At 43.9% G+C, this 21,186-nt stretch overlaps 1 protein-coding gene across 1 annotated transcript in view; it reads left to right on the forward strand.

Annotated features, from left to right (window-relative positions):
* Positions 1-21,186, forward strand: part of LOC128643533 (lysophospholipid acyltransferase 5-like) — a 118,590-nt gene that overhangs the window by 49,335 nt on the left and 48,069 nt on the right. The window contains exons 4-5 of the mRNA XM_053696376.1: positions 10,471-10,508; positions 19,220-19,398. Of these exons, the coding sequence (XP_053552351.1) occupies positions 10,471-10,508; positions 19,220-19,398 (217 nt within the window). The remainder of the gene's footprint in view (positions 1-10,470; positions 10,509-19,219; positions 19,399-21,186) is intronic.

The raw sequence follows: 21,186 nt of genomic DNA on the forward strand, positions 1-21,186 counted from the left end.
CCTACACCTAACATTTGTTATAAGCAGAGACTTGAACACGCTTTTTGAAAACACCTGCACCTATATCTGTGAAAAAAGTAAACAAAGAAAGAACTGTTCGTATCTGAATAACGGAACAGCCTGCAGGCTGAATACATACGAGATTATACCGCTGTCATAGATCACAGCCCATCTATTTGAATATTCAAGGTTATTGATTTGTATTTGCAAACTGTTTAAAAAGATAACAGTCACTGAGGCAAGGATTTTAGAAGTATTGTTATGTCTATCAAACATATTTTATAAGAAGTTATTGAATACTCAAGGTTATCGATTTGTATTTGCAAACTGTTTAGAAAGATAACAGTCACTGAGGCAAGAATTTTAGAAGAATTGTTATGTATATCAGACGTATTTTATAAGAAGTTATTTGAATAGCTGACAGTCAGTTATCTTATTTTATTTTCATTTTAGAATAATCTGTAGTATGAATGCTTGATGAATGAAAATTGAGAATATATATGTTGGTCTATTAGAGCGAATATTTTTTCAAAAGTATTGACAATAAAAATTGTTAAAGATTTGACTAAACCACAGAGTGGAAATCAGTTTGTTGAAAAAGATATTGTGATGTTCATGATATAATTTTTAACCAAGAAGAGAGTTTTTAGAATATCCCCTCATCATTACACTCTAACACAATCTATTCCCTTAGTCACCCAATTGCTTTGTAGCGCCATCTACCCTTAAAGTTCTACTTACAAGCAATTAAAGATTTTCGTCAAACATCTTCCATGACTCCCTTGAACTGAGAGCGAGCTTCAAGGCTCTTCTGATTTGCCTTCAGTTGACTTCGGTCCAGTTTCATCTGTTTTCAGACAATATGACGACGGTCTTACATCAATCATCAGAGAGGAACGAGATGTTCCTTGACGATGGCTGAGGTAGCCAAGATTATCAAGTGGGTGGAGGCTCCTTCTTGTTATCTGTCAGCGGTCCATATCCCAGGGGTGGACACTTGGGAAACGGATTTTCTGCGTAGACAGACTTTTCATCCGGGAGAGTGGGAACTCCGTCCGGGAGTATTCTCCAACCTGAGTTTCAAATGGGATCGGCTGGAGTTGGATCTCATGGCATCTTGTCAGAATGCCAGGCTTCTGGGATACGGGTCCAAGTCTAGGGCTCCCAGTCCGAGCTGATAGCTGCCTGGACAGTTCTTGGTCCTTCGGCCTAGAATATCTATTTTCCCTGTTTCCGCTTCTTTCCCGGGTGATTGTTCAAATCATATAGGAGGCGGCATCAGTGATTCTCCTCGTTTCTGCGTGGCCTCGCAGGTTTTGGTATGCAGATCCGGTGGCTTTGTCATCTCTGCAACCTGGACACTTCTTCCACCCAAATCTAATTTCCCTGAAGCTGCTTGTTTGGAGTTTGGACACTTGATCCTATACAAGCGAGGTTTCTCTGATTCAGTCATAGATACCTTAATTCAGGCATGTAAGCCTGTATCTAGGAAGATTTTCCATAAGATCGGGCATAAATATTTTTATTGGTGTGAATCCAAGGGTTACTCCTGGAGTGGAATAGTATTCCCAGAATTTTGTCTTTTCTCCGAGAAGGTTTGGAGAAGGGTTTCTCAGTGAGTTCCCTAAAGGGTCAGATCTCTGTTTTATCTATTTTGTTACAGAAGCGACTGGCAGATGTCCCAGATGTTTAATCCTTTTGTCAGGCTCTGATTAGAGTCAAGCCTGTGTTTAAATTGATTGCTCCTCCATGGAGTTTGAATTTCGATCTTAAAGTTCTTCAAGGGGTTCTGTTGAACCTATGCATTCCATAGATCTTAAGTTGTTATCTTGGAAAGTTTTATTCTTGTTGCCATTTCTTCTGCTCGATGAGTGTCTGAGCTTTCGGCATTACAATATAATTTGCCTTACCTTATTTTTCGTTCGGATAAGGTGGTGTTATGTACTAAACTTGGTTTTCTTCCTATGGTTGTTTCAGACAAGAACCTTAATCAAGAGATTGTTGTTCCTTCCTTGTGTCCTAATCCTTCTGCTCAAAAGGAACCCCTGATACACAATTTAGATGTAGTCCGTGCCTTAAAGTTCTAGTTACAAGCGACTAGGGACTTTCGTCAATCGTCGTCCTTGTTTGTCATTTTTTCAGGGAACCGTAGGGGTCAGAAAGCTACGGCTACCTCTTTCTTTTTGGCTGAAGAGTATCATCCGTTTTGCATATGAGACTGCTGGACAGCAGCCTCCTGAAAGAATTACGGTTAATTCCACTAGGGCTGTTGCTTCCTCATGGGCATTCAAAAATGATGCTTCTGTTGAACAGATTTGCAAGGCTGCGACTTGGTCCTCTCTTCACACTTTTTCTAAATTTTACAAATTTGATACCTTTACCTTGGCTGAGGCTGTTTTTTTTATCTATTTAACTGCAAAGGGCTCCAGTGCTTTTATCTAAATGTGTATACCTATGTGTTTATGTGTGTGTATATATGGCTGTAAATACACATATAAATAAGTATGTGTACACTCCCACCCACAAATATATATACACACACACATATTTAGACATGTACATGTATATCTGTTTTTTCCAACACTTGAGACCTCATATCTTTAAGCCTTTATAACTTTTTTGTGCAATAACACCTGTAAGCACTGCACCATACCCAGCGCCATCACACACCTGTAAGCACTGCACCGTACCCAGCGCCATCACACACCTGTAAGCACTGCACCGTACCCAGCGCCGTACATACTACTAGGCACCACACTTAACACCTTATAGCTGCTGGGTTGTGGTAAATAATTTACATTTCTTTTTAAAGACCCGATGAGTCCACGGATTTCATCCTTGTGGGATTACGCCTCCTGGTCAGCAGGAGGAGGCAAAGAGCACCACAGCAGAGCTGTATATATAGCTCCTCCCTTCCCTCCCACTCCAGTCATTCTCTTTGCCTGTGTTAGTGATAGGAAGAGGTAAAGTGAGGTGTTAGTTTAGATTCTTCAATCAAGAGTTTGTTGTTTTTTTAAAATGGTACCAGTGAGTGCTATTTTATTATAGGGTGTAGCCGTATTCCTGGTCAGTCTCTAGAGTAGAGCTACAGGTGGCGTTAAAGCAATGGGAACTGGTGGGACATAACTCTCACTGCGCATCTCATACTGAGTGCTGCCCTTCAGATGATGGTCTTGGCAGATATTAACTAAGGCCCTGTATGTGTCCACAGAACTACAGGAGGGAGAAGACCTCTTGATCCTGTGGGAACTGTCCTGCTGTCGCTCAACATAGAGGTAAGTGCAGTCCTTTATTTTTTCTGGGACATATATTACCTCAGAAACTACTGTATACTTACCTGTCTGATAGTGGGGAAATAGACTCTTATTGTCAGGTCTTCCCTCATTGCTCAGAACACTCGGCTTTCATGAATCATAACAACCGGCACTGTTAAGAATATGCTGGGACTGTAACTTTGATATGGGCTCTTATTGTGAGGGCTCCCCTAATAGCCGCTGTTTGTTGGTGCTGTGGACGAGTTGCTGGGGACATTTTATTAGCTCTGAAATTTAAGGCTCCGGTGCAAGGCTGTGTGATTTTCCTGGGCTACATTTGAGTTCCTTTTTAGGAAGGGAATTATCTTTGACCGGCGATTATTTTTTACACATTGTTTAGCCGGAAGGTTTGGATTGCCGCCCACGAAGGACGGGGTTAACTTTTGCGCGCTTGAAGAGAAGCCGCGCAGTTGTTTCTTGCTACGAAGTCCCGGCATCCGGCTTTCAGTGAACTTCCTCGCAGATCAGGTGTTCGCTAAGACCGCATGGTTGAAAGTAAAAGCAGGCAGTCTTAAGCGCTCTGAAGCACGATTAGGAGTGGTCGGTGTCCCGTGGGGGTAGGTAGGCGCCTCAGCAGAGCTGTTGAGGCGAAGAGGTGCTCCTTTTTCATTTAATTTAATCAGTAAATAGGATTTCACTGTCGGATTTTCTGGTGCAGTAAAATTGTTAGTCTTTTTAAATTTTAAAGGCACAGTATACTTTCTGTTTCAGAAGATATTGTCAGACAGCATTTATATTAGTGCTGTTCTCTTATGTTTTTCTGACATAAATTAACACTTGTATATATTTAAAGGAGCCACGACCACATTTTGCTTTGCTTTGTTTTTATCATGGAAGATCTTCAGAATGTTTCATGTTCCATGTGTTTGAATGCCAATGTGGAACCTCCTGTTACTTTTTTTCCCTCATGCATTGAGAGGGCGTTACACTTTAGAAAGCAAATTTTCTTTGATAAAAAATTGACAAAAGCAGATGCTTCTCAGGGTTCAAATACTGATGAGATACAGAGTATGCCGCAACTTTCTCCCTAAGCGTCACAGCCCTTAAAGTCCGCTCAAACTGAGCCAGGTACCTCTTCAGTTTCTGCTGCAATCACATTACAGGACATAGCCGCGGTTATGTCTTCTACACTTTCCGATGCGTTATCTGCCTTCCCCATACTTCAAGACAAACGTAAAAGGAAGGATAACCACGTGGTCAATGCAGTTTCTGATACTTTGATGGCGATCTCAGATGTACCCTCCCACAATTCTGAGTTGGAAGGTATGGAGGTCCTATCCGAATGTGAACTTTCTGACTCAGGGAGTGCCTTACCCTTGACTAATTCAGAGGTGGTTTCTTTCAGGTTCAAGCTAGAACACCTCCGCCTTTTACTGAGGGAGGTTTTAGTAACTTTAGATGACTGTAAGTCAATAGTGGTTCCTCCAGAGAAATTGAGTAAGTTGGACAGATACTTAGAGGTTTCTTCTTACTTTGATACTTTTCCAGTTCCCAAGAGAACTTCAGAAATTATTGCTAAGGAATGGGAGAGACCAGGTATTCCCTTCTCTTCTGCTCCTGTTTTTAAGAATATGTACCCTATAGCTGACGCTGTTAGGGATTCTTGGCAGACAGTTCCTAAGGTGGAGGGAGCTATTTCTACCTTAGCCAAACGGACTACTATTCCTATTGAGGATTGTTGTGCTTTCAAAGACCCTATGGACAAGAAGTTCGAGGGCCTGCTTAAAAGGATATATGTTCATCAGGGATTGCTTTTGCAACCAGCGGCTTGCATTGTTACGGTTACCAGTGCGGCGGCTTATTGGTTTGATGCTTTGGTAGAGTCTCTTAAGACTGAGACTTCTTTGGAAGAGATACAGGATTGGATTAAGGCTCTCAAATTGGCCAATTCGTTTATTACGGATGATTCTCTTCAGATTACTAAATTGGCGGCTATAAGTTCGGGTTTTTCCATCTTAGCCCGTAGAGCCTTATGGTTGAAGCCTTGGTCTGCGCTTCTGGCCATTCCTTACAGGGGAAGACCCTATTTGGACCTGACTTGAAAGAAATTATTGCTGACATCACGGGAGGCAAGGGTCATCTCCTCCCTCAGGATAAAAGATCCAAGCAGAGGGGTCGGCAGAGCAATTTTCGTTCCTTTCGAAATTTCAAGGGAACTTCCTCTTCCTCTAAACAGGAAGGGAATTATTTGCAACCTAAATCCACTTGGAGACCCAACCAGTAGTGGAACAAGGGTAAACCGTCCAAGAAGCCTGCTGAGGCTCCCAAGTCAGCATGAAGGGTCGGCCCCCGATCCGGGACCGGATCTAGTAGGGGGCAGACTCTCATTTTTCATCCAGGCTTGGGTGAGAGATGTTCAGGACCCCTGGGCTCTAGAAATAGTGGCTCAGGGATACAAACTGGAGTTCAGAAATTCTCCCCCAAGAGAAGGTTCCTTCTTTCAAGATTATCTGCAGACCAGCTAAAAAGAGAGGTGTTCTTACGTTGTGTAGGAGACCTTTCTTCTATGGGAGTAATCTGTCCGGTTCCAACTCAGGGACAGGGGTTTTATTCAAATCTGTTTGTTGTTCCCAAAAAAGAGGGAACTTTCAGGCCTATTTTAGACCTCAAGAGTCTAAACAAGTTTCTCAGAGTTCCTTCCTTCAAGATGGAAACTATTCGTACCATTCTACCACTGATCCAGGAGGGTCAATTTATGACGACAGTGGATCTAAAGGATGCATATCTTCATGTTCCTATCCACAGAGATCATCACAAGTTCCTGAGGTTCCCCTTTCTGGACAAACATTTTCAGTTTGTGGCTCTCCCTTTCGGTATGGCCACGACGCCCAGAATTTTCACAAAGGTTCTGGGGTCTCTACTGGCGGTTCTAAGGCCGCAGGGAATTGCGGTGGCACCTTATCTGGACGATATTCTGATCCAGGCGTCATCTTAACAACTAGCAAGGTCCCATACCGACATTGTGCTAGCCTTCCTGAGAACTCACGGGTGGAAGGTAAATCTGGGAAAGAGTTTGTTAATTCCTCGAACAAGGGTACCCTTTCTGGGAACTCTAATCGACTCTATTGCAATGAAAATTTTTCTGACGGAGGTTAGAAAGTTAAAAATTCTGAATACATGTCGAGCCCTTCAGTCCAATCCTCGGCCGTCAGTGGCTCAGTGCATGGAGGTAATCGGATTGATGGTGGCGGCAATGGATATCGTACCGTTTGCGCGTTTTCATCTCGGGCCTCTACAGCTAAGCATGCTCAGACAGTGGAATGGAGATTATACAGATTTGTCTCCTCGAATAGCCCTAGATCGGGAGACAAGGGACTCGTCTATCCCAGGGGACATGCTTTTGCAGACCCCCATGGGTGATTGTGACAACGGATGCCAGCCTCTTAGGGTGGGGAGCAGTCTGGAGCTCCTTAAAGGCTCAGGGAGTATGGACTCAGGCAGGAACTCTCCTTCCCATCAACATCCTAGAGTTGAGAGCGATATTCAATGCGCTTCAGGCCTGGCCTCAGTTGGCCTCGGCCCAATTCATCAGATTTCAGTCGGACAACATTACGACAGTGGCTTACATCAATCATCAGAGTGGAACAAGGAGTTCCTTAGTGATCGAAGTAGCCAAAATAATCCAGTGGGCGGAGTCTCACTCTTGCCATCTGTCGGCAATCTACATCCCAGGGGTGGAAAACTGGGAGGCAGATTTTCTGAGCAGGCAGACCTTTCCTCCGGGGGAGTGGGAACTCCATCCAGAAATATTTTCGAATCTGATTCTCAGATGGGGTCGGCCGGAGTTGGACCTTATGGCGTCTCGTCAGAATGCCAAGCTTCCGAGATACGGGTCCAGGTCCAGGGATCCCCAGGCCGAGCTGATAGATGCTTTGGCGGTTCCTTGGTCTTTCAGCCTAGCATATGTATTTCCCCCGTTTGCTCTCCTTCCCCGGATAATTGCTTGAATCAAACAGGAAAGGGCATCGGTGATCCTCATTGCTCCCGCGTGGCCTCGCAGGATTTGGTATGGGAATCTGGTGGACATGTCATCTCGTCCACCGTGGAAGCATCCGTTGAGGAAGGACCTTCTTATTCAGGGTCCCTTCCATCAACCGAATCTAGTTTCTCTGCAGCTGACTGCTTGGAGATTGAACGCTTAATCTTATCCAGGCAAGGTTTTTCTGATTCGGTCATAGATACCTTAATTCAGGTACGTAAACCTGTTACTAGGAAAATTTACCATAAGATATGGCGTAAATATCTTTATTGGTGTGAATCCAAGGGCTGCTCATGGAGTAGGGTTAGGATTCCCAGGATTTTGTCCTTTCTCCAAGAAGGATTGGAGAAGGGGTTATCAGCAAGTTCCTTAAAGGGCCAGATCTCTGCCTTATCTATTTTGTTACATAAGCGTTTGGCAGATGTTCCTGATGTTCAATCTTTTTGTCAGGCTCTGAATAGAATCAGGCCTGTATTTAGACCAATTGCTCCTCCTTGGAGTTTGAATTTAGTTCTTAAAGTTCTACAAGGGGTTCCGTTTGAACCTATGCATTCCATAGATATTAAGTTATTATATGGTTGCTATTTCTTCTGCTCAAAGAGTATCGGAGCTTTCTGCATTACAATATAATTCTACTTACCTTATTTTTCATGCGGATAAGGTGGTGTTACGTACTAAACATGGTTTTCTTACTAAAGTTGTTTCAGACAAGAACATTAATCAGGAGATTGTTGTTCCGTCCTTGTGTCCTAATCCTTCTTCTCAAAAGGAACGCCTGCTACATAATTTAGATGTGGTCCGTGCTTTGAAGTTCTACTTACAAGCGACTAAGGACTTTTGTCAATCTTCTTTGTTTGTCGCTTTTTCAGGGACACGTAGGGGTCAGAAAGCTACGGCTACCTCTCTTTTTGGCTGAAGAGTATCATCCGTTTTGCACAGGAGACTGCTGGACAGCAGCCTCCTGAACGAATTACAGCTCATTCCACTAGGGCTGTTGCTTCCTCATGGCCATTCAAAAATAATGCTTCTGTTGAACAGATTTGCAAAGCTGCAACTTGGTCCTCTCTTCACACTTTTTCTAAATTTTACGAATTTGATACTTTTGCCTCGGCTGAGGCTGTTTTTGGGAGGAAGGTTCTTCAAGCAGTGGTGCCTTCGGTTTAGGTTACCTGTTTTGTCCCTCCCTTTTCATCCGTGTACTCTAGCTTTGGTATCCCACAAGTAAGGATGAAATCCGTGGACTCATTGTGTCTTTAAAAAGAAAAGAAAATATATGCTTACCTGATAAATTTGTTTCTTTTTAGACACGATGAGTCCACGGCCCGCCCTGTTCTATGAGACAGGTTATTCATTTGTTAAACTTCAGACACCTCTGCACCTTGGCTTTTCCTTTCTCTTCCTAACTTCGTTTGAATGACTGGAGTGGGAGGGAAGGGAGGAGCTATATATACAGCTCTGCTGTGGTGCTCTTTGCCTCCTCCTGCTGACCAGGAGGCGTAATCCCACAAGTAAGGATGTAATCTGTGGACTCATCGTGTCTAAAAACAAACAAATTTATCAGGTAAGCATAAATTTTCTTTTATTTTGTGTTATGACATATTCTATATAGAAAAGCTATGTAAACAGGCAGAAGCAAAAATCAACCTATTAGTGGAGGATGTAAGAGAGCTTGGTTCACGTGACAGAGAATTCCTGCAGCTGCTATAAATACAATGAAAGCTTCACAGCTGCTGTCGGTCATATTTATGAGTATCTGGCTGGTCATACTGAGAGCTCATGAGGCCAGATGCTAATTAATTTAATATTTAGGTAAATAAGTATATATTATATAAAGTTTATGTGCTCTCTCTGTAGTGCACGCTCACACTGTCTTTGTGTAATGTGTGTGCACTCACTCTATGTACGTAACGGGTGCACACTCACACTGTGTATATAACAGGTGAGCAGTCTCACTGTGTATATAACAGGTGAGCAGTCTCACTGTTTATATAACAGGTGCGCGGTCTCACTGTGTATATAACGTGTATATAATGTGTATATAACAGGTGCGCAGTCTCACTGTGTATATAGCAGGTGAGCAGTCTCACTGTGTATATAGCAGGTGCGCGGTCTCACTGTGTACATAACGTGTATATAATGTGTATATAACAGGTGCGCAGTCTCACTGTGTATATAACAGGTGCGCAGTCTCACTGTGTATATAACGGGTGCGCAGTCTCACTGTGTATATAACGGGTGCGCAGTCTCACTGTGTATATAACGGGTGCGCAGTCTCACTGTGTATATAACAGGTGCGCAGTCTCACTGTGTATATAACAGGTGCGCAGTCTCACTGTGTATATAACAGGTGCGCAGTCTCAATGTGTATATAACAGGTGCGCACTCTCACTGTGTATATAACGTGTATATAACAGGTGCGCAGTCTCACTGTGTATATAGCAGGTGCGCGGTCTCACTGTGTATATAACGTGTATATAACGTGTATATAACAGGTGCGCAGTCTCACTGTGTATATAACAGGTGCGCAGTCTCACTGTGTATATAACAGGTGCACAGTCTCAATGTGTATATAACAGGTGCGCAGTCTCACTGTGTATATAACAGGTGCGCAGTCTCACTGTGTATATAACAGGTGCGCAGTCTCACTGTGTATATAACAGGTGCGCAGTCTCACTGTGTATATAACAGGTGCGCAGTCTCACTGTGTATATAACAGGTGCGCAGTCTCACTGTGTCTATAACAGGTGCGCAGTCTCACTGTGTATATAACAGGTGCGCAGTCTCACTGTGTATATAACAGGTGCGCAGTCTCACTGTGTATATAACAGGTGCGCAGTCTCACTGTGTATATAACAGGTGCGCACTCTGTGTACATCACAGGCGCACACACTTTTTCACACCGTGTAAATGACAGGCGCGCGCACCCTCAGACTGTGTAAATGACAAGCGTGCGCAGTTTCACTGTGTAAATGACAGGTGTGCGCAGTCTCACTGTGTATATAACAGGTGCGCACTCTCACTGTGTATATAACAGGTGCGCACACTTTCTCACACTTCGAAAATGACAGGCGCGCGCACCCTCACACCGTGTAAATGACAGGCGCGCGCGCACACCCTCACACCGTGTAAATGACAGGCGCGCACAGTTTAACTCACTGTTTTTTCTCTCTCCCTCAGGTCTTGCATTTGATTATTATGATGGTGGGAAAGCCAAGGTGAGTAATGTGCCTGTATGCCAGCTCGTTCACTGTGCCAGATGCAGCTCTAATTATCCTGGTTCATGTCCAAAGTTCAGCTCAGAAATTGGCTAGTCCCTCGAGTCATCTGTCACTGCGCCAACAGTTGCCATTAGATGTCTGGGTAAACCTTAGCTCCTACCTCCTAGAGCTCACACTGCTCCATATCCCCAAGTCACAACATGCTGTAATCTGAGATGTCATTGCAGAAAATGCAGCATGTATATAGAATGAAAAGGACACGTGCAGGAACTGTAAATGGTTTCAGCGCTGCTCCATATCACGTTGTTACTTTCAAATAGTGCTGTGCTCTGGCTGTGTAAGTTTTCCTTAACACTGTGCAGTCAGAGCAAAACACTGTTTGAAAGGAACAGTCAAATATGGAGCAACTCTGCATAGCAGCAACACATTGATGACTGGTTTTCAGGGATTTTTTCAAACCAATTATGTAAAGTCAGACCAAGAGCAAAAAAACAACAACAAATGAACAATTAAGAGACATTTTTCTCTGAAGCTAATTTACAATGCAACTTTCTGCTACTGCAATATATTGTAAAACTTGCTTTATTCTCCAGTTGCAAATGCGTTGATGCTTTAGTGTAACTGCCAAATTTAACATTTAATTTCTTTTCAAATTAAGCTCATTACAGAAAAAGGGAAAAAGTTCTGCCTTAGAACACCATATAGCCCTCCCTATAACTCCTCCTATTGTACCGTATAACCCTCCCTATAACTCCTCTTATTGCACCATATACCCCTCCCTATAACTCCTCCTATTGTACCGTATAACCCTCCCTATAACTCCTCCTATTGCACCGTATAACCCTCCCTATAACTCCTCTTATTGCACCATATACCCCTCCATATAACTCCTCCTATTGTACCGTATAACCCTCCCTATAACTCCTCCTATTGTACCATATAACCCTCCCTATAACTCCTCCTATTGCACTGTATAACCCTCCCTATAACTCCTCTTATTGCACCATATACCCCTCCCTATAACTCCTCCTATTGTACCGTATAACCCTCCCTATAACTCCTCTTATTGCACCATATACCCCTCCCTATAACTCCTCCTATTGTACCGTATAACCCTCCCTATAACTCCTCTTATTGCACTGTATAACCCTCCCTATAACTCCTCTTATTGTACCATATAACCCTCCCTATAACTCCTCCTATTGTACCGTATAACCCTCCCTAAAACTCCTCCTATTGCACCATATAACCCTCCCTATAACTCCTCCTATTGTACCGTATAACCCTCCCTATAACTCCTCCTATTGTACCGTATAACCCTCTCTATAACTCCTCCTATTGTACCGTATAACCCTCCCTATAACTCCTCTTATTGCACTGTATAACCCTCCCTATAACTCCTCTTATTGTACCATATACCCCTCCCTATAACTCCTCCTATTGTACCGTATAACCCTCCCTATAACTCCTCTTATTGCACCATATACCCCTCCCTATAACTCCTCTTATTGCACCATATACCCCTCCCTATAACTCCTCTTATTGCACTGTATAACCCTCCCTATAACTCCTATTGCACTGTATAACCCTCCCTATTACTCCTCTTATTGCACCATATACCCCTCCCTATAACTCCTCCTATTGCACCATATACCCCTCCCTATAACTCCTCCTATTGTACCGTATAACCCTCCCTATAACTCCTCCTATTGCACCGTATAACCCTCCCTATAACTGCTCCTATTGCACCGTATAACCCTCCCTATAACTCCTCCTATTGCACCATATACCCCTCCCTATAACTCCTATTGCACCGTATAACCCTACCTATTACTCCTCCTATTGCACCGTATAACCCTACCTATTACTCCTATTGCACCATATAACCCTCCCTATAACTCCTCCTATTGCACCGTATAACCCTCCCTATAACTCCTCCTATTGTACTGTATAACCCTCCCTATAACTCCTCCTATTGCACGTATAACCCTCCCTATAACTCCTCTTATTGCACCATATAACCCTCCCTATAACTGCTCCTATTGCACCGTATAACTCTCCCTAAAACTCCTCTTATTGCACCGTATAACCCTCCCTATAACTGCTCCTATTGCACCATATAACCCTCCCTATAACTCCTCCTATTGTACCATATAACCCTCCCTTTAACTCCTCCTATTGCACAGTATAACCCTCCCTATAACTCCTCTTATTGCACCCTATAACCCTCCCTATAACTCCTCCTATTGCACCATATAATCCCCCCTATAACACTCCATATAACTCCCCCTATTGCACCATATAACCCTCCCTATAACTCCTATTGCACCATATAACCCTCCCTCTAACTCCTCCTATTGCACCGTATAACCCTCCCTATAACTCCTTCTATTGCACCGTATAACCCTCCCTATAACTAATCCTATTGTACCATATAACCCTCCCTATAACTCCTATTGCACTATATAACACTCCCTATAACTCCTCCTATTGCACCATATAACCCTCCCTATAACTCCTATTGCAACATATAACCCTCCCTATAACTCCTCCTATTGCACCATATAACCCTCCCTATAACTCCTCCTATTGCACCGTTTAACCCTCCCTATAACTCCTCCTATTGTCCCATATAACCCTCCCTATAACTCCTCCTATTGTCCCATATAACCCTCCCTATAACTCCCCCTATTGCACCATATAACCCTCCCTATAACTGCTCCTATTGTACCATATAACCCTCCCTATAACTCCTCCTATTGCACCACATAACCCTCCCTATAACTCCTCCTATTGCACCATATAACCCTCCCTATAACTCCTCCTATTGCACCATATAACCCTCCCTATAACTCCTCCTATTGCACCATATAACCCTCCCTATAACTGCTTCTATTGCACCACATAACCCTCACTATAACTCCTCCTATTGCACCACATAACCCTCACTATAACTCCTCCTATTGCACCACATAACCCTCCCTATAACTGCTCCTATTGCACCACATAACCCTCCCTATAACTGCTCCTATTGCACCACATAACCCTCCCTATAACTCTTATTGCACCGTATACCCCTCCCTGTAACTCCTCTTATTGCACCATATAACCCTCCCTATAACTCCTGCTATTGCACCATATAACCCTCCCTATAACTCCTCCTATTGCACCATATAACCCTCCCTATAACTCCTCCTATTGTACCATACAACCCTCCCTATAACTCCTCCTATTGTACCATATAAACCTCAATATAACTCTTCCTATTGTACCGTATAACCCTCCCTATAACTCCTCCTATTGTACCATATAACCCTCCCTATAACTCCTATTGCACCGTATAACCCTCCCTATAACTCCTCTTATTGCACCATATAATCCTCCCTATAACTCCTCCTATTGCACCGTATAACCCTCCCTATAACTCCTCCTATTGCACCGTATAACCCTCCCTATAACTCCTCCTATTGCACCGTATAACCCTCCCTATAACTCCTCTTATTGCACCATATAACCCTCCCTATAACTCCTCCTATTGCACCATATAACCCTCCCTATAACTCCTCCTATTGTACCATATAACCCTCCCTATAACTCCTCCTATTGTACCATATAACCCTCCCTATATCTCCTCCTATTGTACCATATAACCCTCCCTATAACTCCTCCTATTGCACCATATAACCCTCCCTATAACTCCTCCTATTGCACCATATAACCCTCCCTATAACTCCTCCTATTGTACCATATACCTCCCTATAACTCCTCCTATTGTACCATATAACCCTCCCTATAACTCCTCCTATTGTACCATATACCTCCCTATAATTCCTCCTATTGTACCATATAACCCTCCCTATAACTCCTCCTATTGTACCATATAACCCTACATATAACTCCTCCTATTGCACCGTATAACCCTCCCTATAACTCCTCCTATTGCACCATATAACACTCCCTATAACTCCTCCTATTGCACCATATAACCCTCCCTATAACTCCTCCTATTGCACCATATAACCCTCCCTATAACTCCTCCTATTGCACCATATAACCCTCCCTATTACTCCTCCTATTGCACCATATAACCCTCCCTATAACTCCTCCTATTGTACCGTATAACCCTCCCTATAACTCCTCCTATTGCACCACATAACCCTCCCTATAACTGCTCCTATTGCACCACATAACCCTCCCTATAACTCCTGCTATTGCACCATATAACCCTCCCTATAACTCCTCCTATTGCACCATATAACCCTTCATATAACTCCTCCTATTGCACCATATAACCCTCCCTATAACTCCTATTGCACCATATAACCCTCCCTATAACTCCTATTGCACTGTATAACCCTCCCTATAACTAATCCTATTGTACCATATAACCCTCCCTATAACTCCTCCTATTGCACTTTATAACCCTCCCTATAACTCCTCCTATTGAACCATATAATCCTCCCTATAACTCCTATTGCACCATATAACCCTCCCTATAACTAATCCTATTGTACCATATAACCCTCCCTATAACTCCTCCTATTGCACCATATAACCCTCCCTATAACTCCTCCTATTGCACCACATAACCCTCCCTATAACTCCTCCTATTGCACCGTATAACCCTCCCTATAACTCCTCCTATTGCACCATATAACCCTCCCTATAACTCCTCCTATTGCACCGTATAACCCTCCCTATAACTCTTCCTATTGCACCGTATAACCCTCTCTATAACTCCTCCTATTGCACCATATAACCCTCCCTATAACTCCTCCTATTGCACCGTTTAACCCTCTCTATAACTCCTCCTATTGCACCATATAACCCTCCTTATAACTCCTCCTATTTCACCATATAACCCTCCCTATAACTCCTCCTATTGCACCGTATACCCATCCCTATAACTCCTCCTATTGCACCATATAACCCTCCCTATAACTGCTCCTATTGCACCATATAACCCTCCCTATAACTCCTCCTATTGCACCGTATAACCCTCCCTATAACTCCTCCTATTGCACCATATAACCCTCCCTATAACTCATTTTATTGCACCGTATAATCCTCCCTATAACTCCTCCTATTGCACCGTATAACCCTCTCTATAACTCCTCCTATTGCACCATATAACCCTCCTTATAACTCCTCCTATTGCACCATATAACCCTCCCTATAACTCCTCCTATTGCACCATATAACCCTCCCTATAACTCCTCCTATTGCACCATATAACCCTCCCTATAACTCCTCCTATTGCACCATATAACCCTCCCTATAACTCATTTTATTGCACCCTATAACCCTCCCTATAACTCCTCCTATTGCACAGTATAATCCTCCCTATAACTCCTCTTATTGCACCATATAATCCTCCCTATAACACCTCCTATTGCACCATATAACCCTCCCTATAACTCCTCTTATTGCACCATATAATCCTCCCTATAACTCCTCCTATTGTACCATATAACCCTCCCTATAACTCCTCTTATTGCACTGTATAACCCTCCCTATAACTCCTCCTATTGCACCATATAACCCTCCCTATAACTCCTCCTATTGCACCATATAACCCTCCCTATAACTCCTATTGCACCATATAATCCTCCCTATAACTCCTCTTATTGCACCATATAACCCTCCCTATAACTCCTCCTATTGTACCATATAACCCTCCCTATAATCCTCCCTATAACTCCTCCTATTGCACCGTATAACCCTCCCAATAACTCCTCTTATTGCACCATATAATCCTCCCTATAACTCCTCCTATTGCACCGTATAACCCTCCCTATAACTCCTCTTATTGCACCATATAATCCTCCCTATAACACCTCCTATTGCACCATATAACCCTCCCTATAACTCCTCTTATTGCACCATATAATCCTCCCTATAACTCCTCCTATTGTACCATATAACCCTCCCTATAACTCCTCTTATTGCACTGTATAACCCTCCCTATAACTCCTCCTATTGCACCATATAACCCTCCCTATAACTCCTCCTATTGCACCATATAACCCTCCCTATAACTCCTATTGCACCATATAATCCTCCCTATAACTCCTCTTATTGCACCATATAACCCTCCCTATAACTCCTCCTATTGTACCATATAACCCTCCCTATAATCCTCCCTATAACTCCTCCTATTGCACCGTATAACCCTCCCTATAACTCCTCCTATTGCACCGTATAACCCTCCCAATAACTCCTCTTATTGCACCATATAATCCTCCCTATAACTCCTCCTATTGCACCGTATAACCCTCCCTATAACTCCTCCTATTGCACCATATAATCCTCCCTATAACTCCTCTTATTGCACCGTATAATCCTCCCTATAACTCCTCTTATTGCACCATATAATCCTCCCTATAACTCCTCCTATTGCACCGTATAACCCTCCCTATAACTCCTCCTATTGCACCGTATAACCCTCCCTATAACTCCTCCTATTGCACCGTATAACCCTCCCTATAACTCCTCTTATTGCACCATATAACCCTCCCTATAACTCCTCTTATTGCACCATATAACCCTCCCTATAACTCCTCCTATTGCACCATATAACCTTCCCTATAACTCCTCGTATTGCACCATATAACCCTCCCTATAACTCCTCCTATTGTACCATATAACCCTCCCTATAACTCCTATTGCACAGTATAACCTTCCCTATAACTCCTCCTATTGTACCATATAACCCTCCCTATAACTCCTCCTATTGCACCATATAACCTTCCCTATAACTCCTCCTATTGCACCATATAACCCTCCCTATAACTCCTCTTATTGCACCATATAACCCTCCCTATAACTGCTCATATTGCACCACATAACCCTCCCTATAACTCCTCCTATTGCACCGTATAACCCTCCCTATAACTCCTCCTATTGCACCGTATAACCCTCCCTATAACTCCTCCTATTGCACCGTATAACCCTCCCTATAATTCCTCTTATTGCACCACATAACCCTCCCTATAACTCCTCCTATTACACCATATAACCCTCCCTATAACTCCTCCTATTGCACCATATAACCCTCCCTATAACTCCTATTGCACCGTATAACCCTCCCTATAACTCCTCCTATTGCACCATATAACCTTCCCTATAACTCCTCCTATTGCACCATATAACCTTCCCTATAACTCCTCCTATTGTACCATATAACCCTCCCTATAACTCCTCCTATTGCACCATATAACCCTCCCTATAACTCCTCCTATTGCACCATATAACCTTCCCTATAACTCCTCCTATTGCACCATATAAACCTCCCTATAACTGCTCATATTGCACCACATAACCCTCCCTATAACTCCTCCTATTGCACCATATAACCCTCCCTATAACTGCTCCTATTGCACCACATAACCCTCCCTATAACTGCTCCTATTGCACCATATAACCCTCCCTATAACTCCTCCTATTGCACCATATAACCCTCCCTATAACTCCTCCTATTGCACCATATAACCCTCCCTATAACTGCTCCTATTGCACCACATAACCCTCCCTATAACTCCTCCTATTGCACCATATAACCCTCCCTATAACTCCTATTGCACCGTATAACCCTCCCTATAACTCCTCCTATTGTACCATATAACCCTCCCTATAACTCCTCCTATTGCACCACATAACCCTCCCTATAACTCCTCCTATTGCACCGTATAACCCTCCCTATAACTCCTCCTATTGCACAGTATAACCCTCCCTTTAATCTCTTATTGCACCATATAACCCTCCCTATAACTCCTCCTATTGCACCGTATAACCCTCCCTATAACTCCTCCTATTGCACAGTATAACCCTCCCTTTAATCTCTTATTGCACCATATAACCCTCCCTATAACTCCTCTTATTGCACCATATAATTCCTCCTATTGCACCATATAACCCTCCCTATAACTCCTCCTATTGCACAGTATAACCCTCCCTATAACACCTCCTATTGCACAGTATAACCCTCCCTATAACACCTCCTATTGCACAGTATAACCCTCCCTATAACTCCTATTGCACAGTATAACCCTCCCTATAACTCCTCCTATTGCACAGTATAACCCTCCCTATAACTCCTCCTATTGCACCGTATAGCCCTCCCTATAACTCCTCCTATTGCACCGTATAACCCTCCCTATAACTCCTCCTATTGCACCATTTAACCCTCCCTATAACTCCTCCTATTGCACCGTATAACCCTCCCTAAAACTCCTCCTATTGCACTGTATAACCCTCCCTATAACTCCTCCTATTGCACCGTATAACCCTCCCTATAACTCCTCCTATTGCACCGTATAACCCTCCCTATAACTCCTCCTATTGCACCATATAACCATCCCTATAACTCCTCCTATTGCACCATATAACCCTCCCTATAACTCCTCCTATTGCACCGTATAACCCTCCCTATAACCCTCCCTATAACTCCTCCTATTGCACCGTATAACCCTCCCTATAACACCTCCTATTGCACCGTATAACCCTCCTTATAACTCCTCCTATTGCACCGTATAACCCTCCCTATAACTCCTCCTATTGCACCATATAACTGCTCCCTATAACTCCTATTGCACCGTATAACCCTCCCTATAACACCTCCTATTGCACAGTATAACGCTCCCTATAACTCCTATTGTACCCTTTAATCCCGTGGCTTGTGTGACGTTTTCCTCCTCTCTCTATGGCAGAGCTCACTCACAGCAGAGCAGCAGATCTATGCAGTGAAGAGTGTTCCATCATTGCTTGAAGTTTGTGGCTTTAGCTATTACTATGGGGGATTCCTGGTGGGGCCACAGTTCTCAATGTGTAACTACCAGAAGCTTGTGAGGGGGGAGATGACTGATACTGAGGGACAGCGACCGAACAGGTGAGTAATGCATTTCTGCCACATTCCACTTGTGCCGCCTGCTATACTGTCTGACCTCTGTCCTCTCTCCGTATTGTGCCGCCTGTTATACTGTCTGACCTCTGTCCTCTCTCCGTATTGTGCCGCCTGTTATACTGTCTGACCTCTGTCCTCTCTCAGTATTGTGCCGCCTGTTATACTGTCTGACCTCTGTCCTCTCTCCGTATTGTGCCGCCTGTTATACTGTCTGACCTCTGTCCTCTCTCAGTATTGTGCCGCCTGTTATACTGTCTGACCTCTGTCCTCTCTCAGTATTGTGCCGCCTGTTATACTGTCTGACCTCTGTCCTCTCTCAGTATTGTGCCGCCTGTTATACTGTCTGACCTCTGTCCTCTCTCCGTATTGTGCCGCCTGTTATACTGTCTGTCCTCTGTCCTCTCTCAGTATTGTGCCGCCTGTTATACTGTCTGACCTCTGTCCTCTCTCAGTATTGTGCCGCCTGTTATACTGTCTGACCTCTGTCCTCTCTCAGCATAGTGCCGCCTGTTATACTGTCTGACCTCTGTCCTCTCTCAGTATTGTGCCGCCTGTTATACTGTCTGACCTTTGTCCTCTCTCAGTATTGTGCCGCCTGTTATACTGTCTGACCTCTGTCCTCTCTCCGTATTGTGCCGCCTGTTATACTGTCTTACCTCTGTCCTCTCTCAGTATTGTGCCGCCTGCTATACTGTCTGTCCTCTGTCCTCTCTCAGTATTGTGCCGCCTGTTATACTGTCTGACCTCTGTCCTCTCTTAGTATTGTGCGCCTGTTATACTGTCTGACCTCTGTCCTCTCTTAGTATTGTGCTGCCTGTTATACTGTCTGACCTCTGTCCTCTCTCCGTATTGTGCAGCCTGTTATACTGTCTGACCTCTGTCCTCTCTCCGTATTGTGCTGCCTGTTATACTGTCTGACCTCTGTCCTCTCTCTGTATTGTGCCGCCTGTTATATTGTCTGACCTCTGTCCTCTCTCTGTATTGTGCCGCCTGCTATACTGTCTGACCTCTGTCCTCTCTCAGTATTGTGCCGCCTGTTATATTGTCTGACCTCTGTCCTCTCTCTGTATTGTGCCGCCTGTTATACTGTCTGACCTCTGTCCTCTCTCCGTATTGTGCCGCCTGTTATACTGTCTGACCTCTGTCCTCTCTTAGTATTGTGCCGCCTGTTATATTGTCTGACCTCTGTCCTCTCTCTGTATTGTGCCGCCTGTTATACTGTCTGACCTCTGTCCTCTCTCCGTATTGTGCCGCCTGTTATACTGTCTGACCTCTGTCCTCTCTCAGTATTGTGCCGCCTGTTATATTGTCTGACCTCTGTCCTCTCTCTGTATTGTGCCGCCTGTTATACTGTCTGACCTCTGTCCTCTCTCAGTATAGTGCCGCCTGTTATACTGTCTGACCTCTGTCCTCTCTCAGTATTGTGCCGCCTGCTATACTGTCTGACCCCTGTCCTCTCTCCGTATTGTGCCGCCTGTTATACTGTCTGACCTCTGTCCTCTCTCAGTATTGTGCCGCCTGTTATACTGTCTGTCCTCTGTCCGTATTGTGCCGCCTGTTATACTGTCTGACCTCTGTCCTCTCTCCGTATTGTGCCGCCTGTTATACTGTCTGTCCTCTGTCCTCTCTCCGTATTGTGCCGCCTGTTATACTGTCTGACCTCTGTCCTCTCTCCGTATTGTGCCACCTGTTATACTGTCTGACCTCTGTCCTCTCTCCGTATTGTGCCGCCTGTTATACTGTCTGTCCTCTGTCCTCTCTCCGTATTGTGCT

Source organism: Bombina bombina, unplaced genomic scaffold (assembly GCF_027579735.1).
Source record: "Bombina bombina isolate aBomBom1 unplaced genomic scaffold, aBomBom1.pri scaffold_386, whole genome shotgun sequence".
Classification (NCBI taxonomy): Eukaryota; Metazoa; Chordata; class Amphibia; order Anura; family Bombinatoridae; genus Bombina; species Bombina bombina.